Raw genomic sequence first — 13,268 nt, forward strand, 5'->3', positions numbered from 1 at the left:
CTGCGGCACCCCAAATGCAGCGTTCACTGGGACTTCATGGCTGCCTCCCTATGCACATGTGTGCGCCGAGTCACAGGATTTAAAAGGCTAACGGTAGGAATGTTTCCTGCGGCCCGGAGAGATGATATCAGGCTAGGCGGGTATTTAAACCCTACCTGGCCGCTTCCACCTTGCCTCAGCAACAGGTCCTGCTCTTCAGAGAATGTGAGTTGTCTGCGTTCCTAATCCCAGCGTTTCTGATTCCTGCCTTGCCTTCTGTTCCTGACTTCTGGTTCTAGCGCTCCCGTTCCTAGCTTCTGTTACCTGCCTTGCTACTCTTCCCTTCAGAATTGATTCTCGGCCTCAACCTTCTGCCTGGTAATTCGACTATGTTTGATCACCGCCTGTCCTGACCTCTGGGCTGTCCTAGGTTCCTCTCATCAGCTGCCTGCCTTGATCCCTGGTCTATCCGACACAGCTTTGGACTCTCGCCTTCTGGCTCCATGCTTGAGAGACCCATGCCTAAGTCCTGCCAGCCCCGGTACCCAAGGGCTCAAACTGTGGGGAAGGAGGGCTGGTATAGGTGAAGGGCCAGTTGGGTCTTCTCTCCCAGAACTGCCTCCCGATGATGAGGACAAACAGGGGCAATCCTCTGGAGGTAGTGACAACCTCAGCTTGGCTCATGGGTCCACTTTCTCAACACATAAGCCAGCAGACTAGAGTGAAAGCTGCAAATTAATTGTTGGGAAGTGCTAGGGAGCGGTTCCGTTTCCAGGGAGATAGTGAGCCCTTAGGCCATGGCACAACCCCAGAGGAACTCAGAAGAAGCGCCAAGGCAGGCAAAATGTGTCCGAGCATGGGCGGACAGGCTGAAGACTAGGGGCCCTGACCTCTGCCAAACCCGAATAGACCAGAAGAGACCCAACAATGCAATGCTGGTCTCTGGGGTAGCCCTCTGGCCACTCAATAGGCCTTTCAGACCTGCCGTATGGGAACAGCAGGTGCAACAGGACAGACAGAAGTCGAGGACAGGCGATGGTACTAGAACAAGAACAAGACATGAGTACTTGGAAATTTGGACGAGACAAGGCACTTGGAGACTTGGACAAGGATTTAGGATACTCTGAGGCTTAGGCAAGGACTCAGGATACAGGTACTAGTACGGGTTGAGTACTGCAGCGCGCCCTACACAGCCGCCCATGGCTGGTCGAGGACCACACCGAAAGCGAAGCAGACTCCAGCGAGGAAGTGAAGACTTGGATCCGGAGACATGTCGGAAGATTCAGGAGAGGCCTGCACTGAGGTGCACCCTACAACCAGGGAGGACGGTCCCACCAGGACCTCACAACTCCCTGGGAGGCCAGAATCTGAAATTTTTATTTTTTTTAAAGCCTAGCTTGGGATCAGAACCGCAGGTTTTGCACCACCTCCATCTGCTGGAGGAGGAGAAATACTGAGGAGCAGCAGGTGGCACACCAGGTTAAGAAGTGGTGCCCTTCAAACTTTTTCTGTCTCCATCTAGTGGAAGGGAGGCAAAACCCAGCTGTCTGGACTGATCTGGGTATGTACAGGGAAAAAAAGATTTAAGCCACAGGCAGCTGATTAGATTCTGAAAACAGCAAATTAATAATAAAATATTAAGAAAGGATACTCTGTGACATCAATATTCAGTAAGCTCTGCATAAACTTATCCAGATAATTTTAGCCACATATTCAGCAGAACTTATCCGGATAAGTGTTACTCTAAAGGTGCCTAAAGTTGGGAGGTGTCCTTGCCGCTCATTGGCTTTCTGAATATTGCAAAGGAGTGGGTTAGGCAGCTCCCCTTCCCACACCAATGATTGCTTCAACTGCTGACAACTGTTAATGAATGGCCCAATCATAGGCTTTTCAACTGCAGAGCAGTGCACTGAGAGGAGAGGATCACCTTGCTGGTGGCTGAAAGGAATCAATAAGTTTTTGCTTGGGACATTGCCTTTTTTAAAAGTATTGGGGCAAAGTTAACTATTTGGGAATATTATTTAGTGTGTTTGTGCTTTTAATAGTCAGTAAGGCAGTGAATAAACAAGTTAGACACTATTTTTAAATAGTAAGTCAATAAGGCAGCTAGTAAGCAGTAGGTAGTGTGTCTATTTTTAAAAGTCTGTAAGGCAGCTAGTAAGCAGAACTGAGTGTTTGTATTAAAAAAAAACAAAAAACAACACACAAAAAAAACCCAAAACCCAAAAAGTAGCCAGAAGCTGGAAATAAGCTAGGAGTAGTGTATACCTCAGTAAAAAGGTTGAAAAGTTCAGTTCAGTTACTCACCTTGGAAAGGTGCTGAGATAGTGTGACTTGGTTTGAATAGGTACCAACATTTGTTAATCAAGAGAGCAGTGAGTCACTCTGGCTGACTAACTGAAGTTAGACTGTTTGTATTTCCCAACCCTAGCTCATCCCTTAATTTATAGGCAGGTGCCACTTTCACAAAAACAAACAAACAAAAAAACAACAACAAAATCTTTATTGAGAGTTTGATCAGACCCCTGTAGGCCACTACCAGACATATAGCGAATTCACTAATACATTTAAAGGACGTTAGACACATTCCTACTCCCATAGCAACCTAACTAGGAACTGATCAAAATTGAGATGAAGGCAGCAGTCCAGCAGCAAGAGGGGGGCTTCCCAGTCTTTTGCATCGAGTGTCACATGTATGATTTTTTACCCACCGGTGAAAAGTTGTACATGTGCATGCGATGCAAAGAGCTCCTGGCTCTCAGAGAACAAGTTCGATCTCTGGAGGCTAACGTGGCAGACCTGGAGGAGCTGAGGCAGACAGAGAGGTATATAGATGAGACCTTCAGGGACATAGTAACCAAGTCCCAACTTCAGACTGGCAGCCCTGGTGCTGCCTTGGAGGAAGAAGGTCTCATGACTAGACAGCATCAACCTGGTGTAGCAGGAAAGGATCCTGTAGCAAGGACCTGCTCTCCAGGTGATACACTGTCCTTTCGTACTGAGGATATCTCCCCAAGGCCTACTGCCCAGGAGGGAAGGGTTGGGTTGGCCGTCATAGTTGGTGATTCGATTATTAGGAATGTAGACAGCTGGGTGGCGGGTGGGCGTGAGGATCGCCTGGTAACATGCCTACCTGGTGCGAAGGTGGCGGACCTCACCCGTCACCTAGATAGGATTTTAGATAGTGCTGGGGAGGAGCCGGCTGTCGCGGTACATGTGGGCACCAACGACATAGGAAAATGTGGGAGGGAGGTTCTGGAAGCCAAATTTAGGCTCTTCGGTAGAAAGCTTAAATCCAGAACCTCCAGGGTAGCATTCTCTGAAATGCTCCCTGTTCCACGTGCAGGTCACCAGAGGCAGGCAGAGTTCCGGAGTCTCATTTTGTGGATGAGACGATGGTGCAAGGAAGAGGGATTCAGTTTTGTTAGGAACTGGGGAACCTTTTGGGGAAGCAGACTGCTGGCGCTAACCTTTAAAAGCAGACTGCTGGCGCTAACCTTTAAAAAAGAGATAGAGCAGCCTTTAAACTAGAACAAAGGGGAAAGCCGACAGTCGCTCAGCAGTGCATGGTTCGGAGAGAGGTAAGATGGGAGAATTAGAATGTATAGCAGTGAATGATGACATAGACTTAATTGGCATCTCAGAGACATGGTGGAAAGAAGACAACCAATGGGACAGTGCTATACCGGGGTACAAATTATATTGCAATGACAGAGAGGAGCACCCGGGAGGCGCTGTGGTGCTTTATGTCCGGGATGGCATAGAGGCCAACAGGATAAACATCCTGCACGAGTCTAAAAAAAAACATGTATTATGTTGTTATCTTGTAAACTGGAGTGAAGGCAGAACGCTATACATCGGTATATAAAAAAATCCAAATCCAAAATAAATAAATGCAAAATTGAATCTTTATGGGTAGAAATCCCTTGTGTGTCAGGGAAGACTATCGTGATAGGAGTATACTACCGTCCACCTGGTCAAGATGGTGAGGCTGACAGTGAAATGCTAAGAGAAATTAGGGAAGCTAACCAAATTAGTAGTGCGGTAATAATGGGAGACTTCAATTACACCAATATTGACTGGGTAAATGTATCATCGGGACACGCTAGAGAGATAAAGTTCCTGGATGGAATAATGACAGATTTATGGAGCAATTGGTTCAGGAACCGACGAGAGAGGGAGCAATTTTAGATCTAATTCTCAGTGGAGCACAGGACTTGGTGAGAGAGGTAACGGTGGTGGGGCCGCTTGGCAATAGTGATCATAATATGATCAAATTTGATTTAATGACTGGAAGGGGGACAGTAAGCAAATCCACAGCTTTCGTGCTAATCTTTCAAAAGGGAAACTTTGATAAAATGAGAAAAATAGTTAGAAAAAAGCTGAAAGGAGCAGCTACAGAAGTAAAAAGTGTGCAAGAGGCGTGGTCATTGTTAAAAAAATACCATTCTAGAAGCACAGTCCAGATGTATTCCACACATTAAGAAAGGTGGAAAGAAGGCAAAACGATTACCGGCATGGTTAAAAGGGGAGGTGAAAGAAGCTATTTTAGCCAAAAGATCTTCATTCAAAAATTGGAAGAAGGATCCAACAGAAGAAAATAGGATAAAGCATAAACATTGGCAAGTTAAATGTAATGCCAATGTAAAAGGAAAAGTCACAATATAATTCTCTGAATCGCCGTCTCACCACAAGGATATATCTAATGATGTTATGTTTCTTTTAAATTGCATAGCCACATCATCAAGCCTGTCAGCGTGTTCTCTCAGTGTTTGACAGGAGAGCCGCCCGGACCTCTAATCATCTGCGGCAGTCTTTTTATATATATTTTTTTCAATTTTGCATGTTTATAAAGTTTTTTTCTTTGAATTCTTATCGTAGGCAATCTTTCTCTGTTAAATCGATATCTGTATTAGTATAATGTTACAAATTGTTATCCACTATATATCCTTCAATCAATACATTAAAAATTTTACTTATCTCGGGTCGGCGTGCAGTCAGACCTTCAAAATGGACGAACATCGTCTCACAACTTCTTTCAACAAAGGGAACAGAGGTTTTGAAGGTCTGACTGCACGCCGACCCGAGATAAGTAAAATTTTTAATGTATTGATTGAAGGATATATAGTGGATAACAATTTGTAACATTATACTAATACAGATATCGATTTAACAGAGAAAGATTGCCTACGATAAGAATTCAAAGAAAAAAACTTTATAAACATGCAAAATTGAAAAAAATATATATAAAAAGACTGCCGCAGATGATTAGAGGTCCGGGCGGCTCTCCTGTCAAACACTGAGAGAACACGCTGACAGGCTTGATGATGTGGCTATGCAATTTAAAAGAAACATAACATCATTAGATATATCCTTGTGGTGAGACGGCGATTCAGAGAATTATATTGTGACTTTTCCTTTTACATTGGCATTGATATTGATGGAAATTGTCTGAGTTCTTTTTGTATACAAGTTAAATGTAAGACATTGATAAGACAGGCTAAGAGAGAATTTGAAAAGAAGTTGGCCGCAGGGGCAAAAACAGTAAAAACTTTTTAAAATATATCCGAAGCAGAAAGCCTGTGAGGGAGTCAGTTGGACCATTAGATGATCGAAGGGTTAAAGGGGCACTTAGAGAAGATAAGGCCATCGCGGAAAGATTAAATGATTTCTTTTCTTCGGTGTTTACTGAAGAGGATGTTGGAGAGGTAACCGTACTGGAGAAGGTTTTCATGGGTAATGATTCAGATGGACTGAACCAAATCACGGTGAACCTAGAAGATGTGGTAGACCTGATTGACAAACTTAAGAGTTATAAATCACCTGGACCGGATGGTATACATCCCAGAGTTCTGAAGGAACTAAAAAATGAAATTTCAGACCTATTAGTAAAAATTTGTAACCTGTCATTAAAATCATCCATTGTACCTGAAGACTGGAGGATAGTTAATATAACCCCCATATTTAAAAAGGGCTCCATCAAAATCACAGAACATATAGAAAGACATGGTTTAATGGAACAAAGTCAGCATGGCTTTACCCAAGGCAAGTCTTGCCTCACAAATCTGCTTCACTTTTTTGAAGGCATTAATAAACATGTGGATAAAGGTGAACCGGTAGATGTAGTGTACTTGGATTTTCAGAAGGCATTTGACAAAATTCCTCATGAGAGACTTCTAGGAAAAATAAAAAGTCATGGGATAGGTGGCGATGTCCTTTCGTGGATTACAAACTGGCTAAAAGACAGGAAACAGAGAGTAGGATTAAATGGACAATTTTCTCAGTGGAAGGGAGTGGACAGTGGAGTGCCTCAGGGATCTGTAGGCCGGTGAAGGCGGGGAGGCGAGAACCCCTGGTCCACCCTTCATCTACGGAGGTATTTAAAGTCCTTACTTGCCGGTTATTTCTCAAAATTTGTTTAAATAAGGGTTTAGAAATATCCTGCTGAAAAAAAATTTGAAAAATTTTTTCTGATCCGTGGTGTGAGGCTCCTTATAGTGATGCCCCACACTAAACGGAAGGGAAGGGTAAGGCAGGATGCCTCGACCCCTGCTCGACCTATGCCCATTCAAACTACTTTGCCAGGATATTATCTAAAAACAGGCAAAGAAACCCCGGAGAGTCCCATTATAATTGAGAGTGAAGAGCAAGCTCTCATATTATCGGGAGATGTGAGTCTAAGTCCCGGGGCTCCCAAAACACCTACTCCACCACAAAGCAACGCGTTGGTCAGTGAACCAGGCCTATCTCCAAGACGGATGGCGTCGTTGGAAATAAGCCCGATTGAGGAGGTGAAAGACATAGAGACGACATTGCTAGGAAAGGTAAAAGGAGCTGATCCTCTTACCAGTGAAAGGAGCCTCTGTTTAATTAATAACAGAGAGATAACCGGCGAAAAAACTGCACCGGTTAATGGACTGGGAAGTTCTTCTCCTCTAAATGGCACTGATAATCCCGGGACCTCTAATGCCCAGCTCTTACAAAGTGAAGTGGACCCCCTTGGAGGGGATATAAATAATGTGACTTTGGGAATGATATGGAAGGCAGTGAATGTAATCCATAAGGATATAGGGAAGTTAAATTCAAGTGTAAGTGATGTTCAAAAAGTAATATCTAATTTGAACCCTTTGGTGGTAACTAATGAGTTAGCAATAAAAAAGGTAGAAGAAGAAATATCTCAGCTGAAACAAGTTCAGACAATGGTTATACAGGGTGAAACAATGCTCAATAGAAAAGTAGAGATGTTAGAGAGAACAACATGAGACAAGCTAATTTAAGGATAGTCAATTTCCCTAAGTGTAGATTGATCTCCCCAAAAGAACAGCTGAAAAACTATTTTCAGGAGATTTTATTGTTATCTTCAGAGAAAATTCCTAAAATAGTGAGTGCCTACTTTATAAATTGGAGAAATACCGAGGAAGTATTAGATCAACAGGATACAACATTGAATGTAACAGCCCTGATAGAAACATCTTTTAGTGCACAAGTTGAAAGGAGGGGTACATTGTTGGTAAAGCTTTCCCTTCCATCTGAAAGGGAAAAAATATTGAAAATATTTTTGGAAAAAAGGTCCTCCTTGTATCTTGGCCAAAAGATATGGGCATACCCTGATGTGGCTAGGGAAACTCAGTTGAGAAGAAAAAAATTTCTAGTATTAGCTAACCAAGCGAGAACATTTGGAATTAACATTTCTGTCAGATTTCCATGTAAAGTTGTAATGTATGTTGAGGATAGAAAATATATATATTTTGAGCCAGAGCATCTTGAGAAGTTCCTGGAGGAATATCGTAGTCAAAAGAGTGAAGACCAGACCTAATCCAAATATTGGGTAAAAAGTTTATTCCTGTTTAACCCTTATATTTACTTTTATTTTAGGGTAACTTTTTAGTTTATATATTTTTGCTCTGATCTCTCTCCTCATATATCTAGTTTGGTATTATGGAAATAAGGATGATAAAAGTTTTTTATTTTTCTTAATATGATGTATGTAACAAATACCTTATCTCCTTAGTGAAAGTTCAATTGTATTATTGAATTATGTATTGAAAATGAGAAATAAATAAATAAATAATAAAAAAAAAACATGTGGATAAAGGTGAACCGGTAGATGTAGTGTACTTGGATTTTCAGAAGGCATTTGACAAAGTTCCTCATGAGAGACTTCTAGGAAAAATAAAAAGTCATGGGATAGGTGGCGATGTCCTTTCGTGGATTACAAACTGGCTAAAAGACAGGAAACAGAGAGTAGGATTAAATGGACAATTTTCTCAGTGGAAGGGAGTGGGCAGTGGAGTGCCTCAGGGATAAGAACATAAGAAGAACATAAGAAAATGCCATACTGGGTCAGACCAAGGGTCCATCAAGCCCAGCATCCTGTTTCCAACAGTGGCCCATCCAGGCCATAAGAACCTGGCAAGTACCCAAAAACTAAGTCTATTCCATGTTACCATTGCTAATGGCAGTGGCTATTCTCTAAGTCAGGGGTCAGGAATCTATGGCTCGGGAGCCAGATATGGCTCTTTTGATGGCTGCATCTGGCTCGCAGACAAATCTTTAATAAAAAAGTAAAAATCTAACAAAATCCCCCACCCTCCTGACGCCCCTCAAGACCTCCAAAATTAATTTATTACAACCCCCGCCCTCCTGACCCCCCCAAGACCTGCCAAAAGTCCCTGGTGGTCCAGCAGGGGTCCAGGAGCAGTCCGGGAGCAATCTCCTGGACTTGGGCTGTCGGCTGCCAGTAGTCAAAATGGCGCCGATGGCCCTTTGCCCTCACTATGTCACTGGGGTCGACCAATGGCGGCGGTAGCCCCTGTGACATAGTAAGGGCAAAGGGCCGTCAGCTGCCAGTAATCAAAATGGCATCGACGGCCCTTTGCCCTTACTATGTCACAGGGGCTACCGCCGCCATTGGTCGACCCCAGTGACATAGTGAGGGCAAAGGGCCGTCGACGCTATTTTGACTACTGGCAGCCGACAGCCCAAGTCCAGGAGATCGCTCCCGGACCCCTGCTGGACCACCAGGGAATTTTGGCAGGTCTTGGGGGGGGTCAGGAGGGTGGGGGGTTTTGTTAGATTTTTACTTTTTTATTAAAGATTTGTCTGCGAGCCCTGGACCCCCGCTGGATCACCAGGGACTTTTGGCAGGTCTTGGGGGGGGGGTTAGGAGGATGGGGGGTTGTAGTAAATTAATTTGGCAGGTCTTGGGGGCATCAGGAGAGTAGGGGGTTGTAGTAAATTAATTTGGTAGGTCTTGGGGGAGTCAGGAGGGTGGGGGGTTGTAGTTAGTATGGCTCTCACGGAATTACATTTTAAAATATGTGCGTTCATGGCTCTCTCAGCCAAAAAGGTTCCCGACCCCTGCTCTAAGTGAACTTAATAGCAGGTAATGGACTTCTCCTCCAAGAACTTATCCAATCCTTTTTTAAACACAGCTATACTAACTGCACTAACCACATCCTCTGGCAACAAATTCCAGAGTTTAATTGTGCGTTGAGTAAAAAAGAACTTTCTCCGATTAGTTTTAAATGTGCTACTTGCTAACTTCATGGAGTGCCCCCTAGTCTTTCTACTATCCGAAAGAGTAAATAACCGATTCACATCTACCCGTTCTAGACCTCTCATGATTTTAAACACCTCTATCATATCCCCCCTCAGTCGTCTCTTCTCCAAGCTGAAAAGTCCTAACCTCTTTAGTCTTTCCTCATAGGGGAGTTGTTCCATTCCCCTTATCATTTTGGATCTGTATTTTGGATCTGTATTGGGACCCTTACTTTTCAATATATTTATAAATGATCTGGAAAGAAATACGACAAGTGAGGTAATCAAATTTGCCCAACACCTAAGTGCTCCTCCATTCCTTCGGTGCTGCTTTTACACACCACACTCACGCCCTGCTTGCGCTTCAATTACTGTCTTATTGCTGTGCTGTCCGCTGCTACAAAGTACTTAGGTGTTGGCCAGCAGTTCAGATAAGTATTTCAAGAATTGGTTTTAGAATTGGGTCACGTGAGTGGGGTTTTAAAAAAACGAAAAAAGTCATCAATAGGAAAGAGTAAATGAGGTGACTGTGTGTGCCATATACACGAAACTGGTTGCAGCCCTTTGTGGCAAGAGCCAGACGACTGTAAGAGCACATTGCTTTTCTGATACAATTTCCCTAAATAATTTTGTTTATTGAAAGACAAGTTCCTCTGTGATTGGGGTTGTTGGATGTGTAGATTTACATCAAGAGGATTTAAAAGCCTTAGGTTTATAACTTAATAGTTATCCAATTAAATGGCTTACCTGGCTATATTCAGCCTTTATTCAACTAAATCTAGCAGGCTAATAAGTTAGGCGACTAGAATTTAGGGGTGGATCATGGGCATAACCGGGAGAGTTGAGTTAGCCGACTAAGTTAACGGACTAACTCCAATATTCAGAGTTAGCTGGATACCTTTGACAGTAAGTCCGGTCGAGTCAAAGAGCACCCTTAAAGTTAGCCAGCAATATTCAGAAGTGTGGATATACTGTTGAATATGCCTCTAAAGTTAGCCAGATACAGATACTTGTGCTCTGTCCAAATATAAAAATGAAAAGCAGTCACAGACAAAGCCAACATTACCCTTTGCTGCTCCAACTGATCTTTCTCCTCTTTCAGCTTCTTCTTGGCTTTTTTCAGCTCATCTGTTTCATTTACGTGAAAAGCAAGAGCTTCATTAAGACGAACATTCTCTTTAAACACAGACCTCCCTGCTTCATTTAGCTGCCTATAGAAAAAAAAAACACATACCTAATGGTAATGGCATGCTTATCATGGAACAGGATGCACAACATAGCACAAAATTGTTATAGATAAACTTGTGGTACCATTATGTCCTTTAGAAGCAGATATTCACTAAGGTAATATTCATTATCCTATGAGGGTAATTTTCAGCGGCATGCATAGGGCTAAACTTTGCATGTAAAACTTACCTGCAGACTTTAGCACGAATATTAACTGGTATGTGTGGAAATGAATGCAGCATAGGTGCACATAATTACAGCAGTTTGATAACAAGTGTAAATGAATTTCCTGAACATAACCAGATCAGTCCAGACCAGTGGGTTGTGCATGCCTCCCAGCAGATGGAGTCAGAGAACACAGAACTTTGAGCACTGCTACTTAACGAGAGTGCCACCTGCACTCAACATTTCTCTGACTCCAGCAGATGGTAGAGTTCCAAACCTGCAGTCTGTTAGTCAGTTAAAAAAAAAAAAAAGGTTAGGGAAAGGTTTTTTTCCTAGGATAGGCTACTTTGTAGTTAGTTGTGTAGCTTCCTGAGGTGTTAGGCACCTTCGTGGACCATCCCTCAGTTGAAGCCGGGCGTCCGGGGTGGGGGGTTTGGATAGCCCCCCTGCCTGTGTCTCGATAGCCAGGGGCTCCTGGTTTCCACGAGCACTGAGGAAGCTCGTCTCACTCCTTCCTCAGACTCCAACCCTATATAAAATTAACTCTTTCAGGTTAGAAAGAAAGCAAAGAAGCAGCCTTTCAAGGCAGGAGGAGTTCATCTAGGGGACGGGCCGTGCCGTTTCGTTGGCAGGCCAGCTGGAGTGGTGAGCTTAATCCCGCGGGTCCTCACGACAGCCCAGGGCTCCGGGTAGGTCAGTGGGGAGGGTAGGCCTTTGCGCACGCGTGAGGCCTCTTTTTATTGCTGCGCTGGCAGCTCTCCTCAAAGCAATTTCGCACCGGCAGGGAGTTTTTCTATTTTTAGCTCCTGCAGTCTCGTGAAGGTTTTCTGACTGGAATTTGTTTTTCTCAATGGCACCCCAGCCTAAGTTGGGAACCTGCCGCACATGTGGGGCATCAGGGCAGGCCATAAATGCTAGTTCCCTGTGTTCTCTCTGTTCTTCAGGGCAGGAGGTAACTTCCTCTGGGAGAGCAGCAAGCAGGCAAGGGCTCCGATCCTCCGGGCCGCGATACTCCTCAGTGGGGGAGGGTAACTCATGGCGGCTGCCAAGGGAGGAGGAGGCCCCTCTCATTCTTTCTCCGGTGAACCAAGTTACCGTGTTTGGGGATGACCCTGGGCCACCGGACCCTCCTGCGGGGGGTGGTGTTGATTCAGGGGAGTTTTGCCCCGAGTTTGTGCTCCTGCTGCATCAGGCGTTCCTGGCTAGGAAACAGGAGATCCTGAAGAGAGCAGCGCAGCCAGACCCTTTGGTGGAACCTCCACCAAAACGGATACCCACGGGGTCCCCGGACCGCCATCACCCTGCAGGGGCTCACCAAGGGACTCAAGGTGTGGATAGGTTGCTGGCCCCACTCGGGAATTTATTTATTTATTTATTTTGGTTTTTTACGTATATACCGACCTTCTTCTAAAAAATTACAAATCAGACCGGTTTACAATGAACAAAAACAATGCAAAAGAGCGTTACATGGAACATTGCGAGAGAACAAATAATTGAATAGGAAACCGGGGCTACGAACTTGCCCATTGTAAAAGGAACCAAACTCTACATAGTTTATAACATCAATAAATAAATAAATAGTTAGTTACATCCGAACAGGCATTGATCAGAACTTAATAATTTAAAGTTAACAAGAATCGTCTAGGGTATGGCTGGAGGGAAGCTGGATGGAGAGCAGAGAATTATGATTCTGGGAATGCTAGTTTAAAGAGCCAGGTTTTAAGTTTTTTCTTGAATGACAGATGACATGGGTCTTGTCGGAGGTCTGGCAGAAGAGCATTCCATTGAGAGGGTCCTGCTATGGAGAGGGCTCGTTTTCTAAAGGATGTTTTTGCTGGGGGAATATGAAGTCTGCCTTTATAGGCTCCTCTGATTGGGATATCTCAGACCCTGTGGCAGACCCTGTGGACTCACTCAGGATATGGGTGATGTGATACAGGACGACCCGGACCAATATGATCTCCCACCCTCGGAATACAATGATCCCAGCGTAGTGTGCTTGTTTAAGCAAGAGGAGCTCTGACCTCTCATTCCCCAGATCTTGGAGATCCTGGGGATCAAAGTTTCAAAGGAGGAATCAGACAGCAAAGGTGTCAACCCGGTCCTGGATGGGATTCGGGGTCAGATGACTTCCTTCCAATTACCTAAGAAGGTCTGCAAGCTAGTGACCCGGGAGTGGGACTCGCTGGATGCGGGTTCAAAAGTGGGAAGGACCATGGCGAAGCTTTACCCGCTATCACAGGATGTTTTGGATCTTCTAAAGATACCAAAGGTAGATGCGGCGGTGTCTGTCGTGACTAAGAAGACCACCATTCCTGTGGCCAGGGCCGCTGTGCTGAAGGATATTCAGGACCGCA

General features: G+C 44.2%; 1 protein-coding gene across 1 annotated transcript in view; it reads right to left on the minus strand.

Annotated features, from left to right (window-relative positions):
* BBOF1 (basal body orientation factor 1) overlaps nt 1-13,268 on the minus strand; it is a 375,496-nt gene that overhangs the window by 116,099 nt on the left and 246,129 nt on the right. The window contains exon 7 of the mRNA XM_029597441.1: nt 10,586-10,730. Within this exon, the coding sequence (XP_029453301.1) occupies nt 10,586-10,730 (145 nt within the window). The remainder of the gene's footprint in view (nt 1-10,585; nt 10,731-13,268) is intronic.

Source organism: Rhinatrema bivittatum, chromosome 4, assembly GCF_901001135.1.
Source record: "Rhinatrema bivittatum chromosome 4, aRhiBiv1.1, whole genome shotgun sequence".
Taxonomy (NCBI): Eukaryota; Metazoa; Chordata; class Amphibia; order Gymnophiona; family Rhinatrematidae; genus Rhinatrema; species Rhinatrema bivittatum.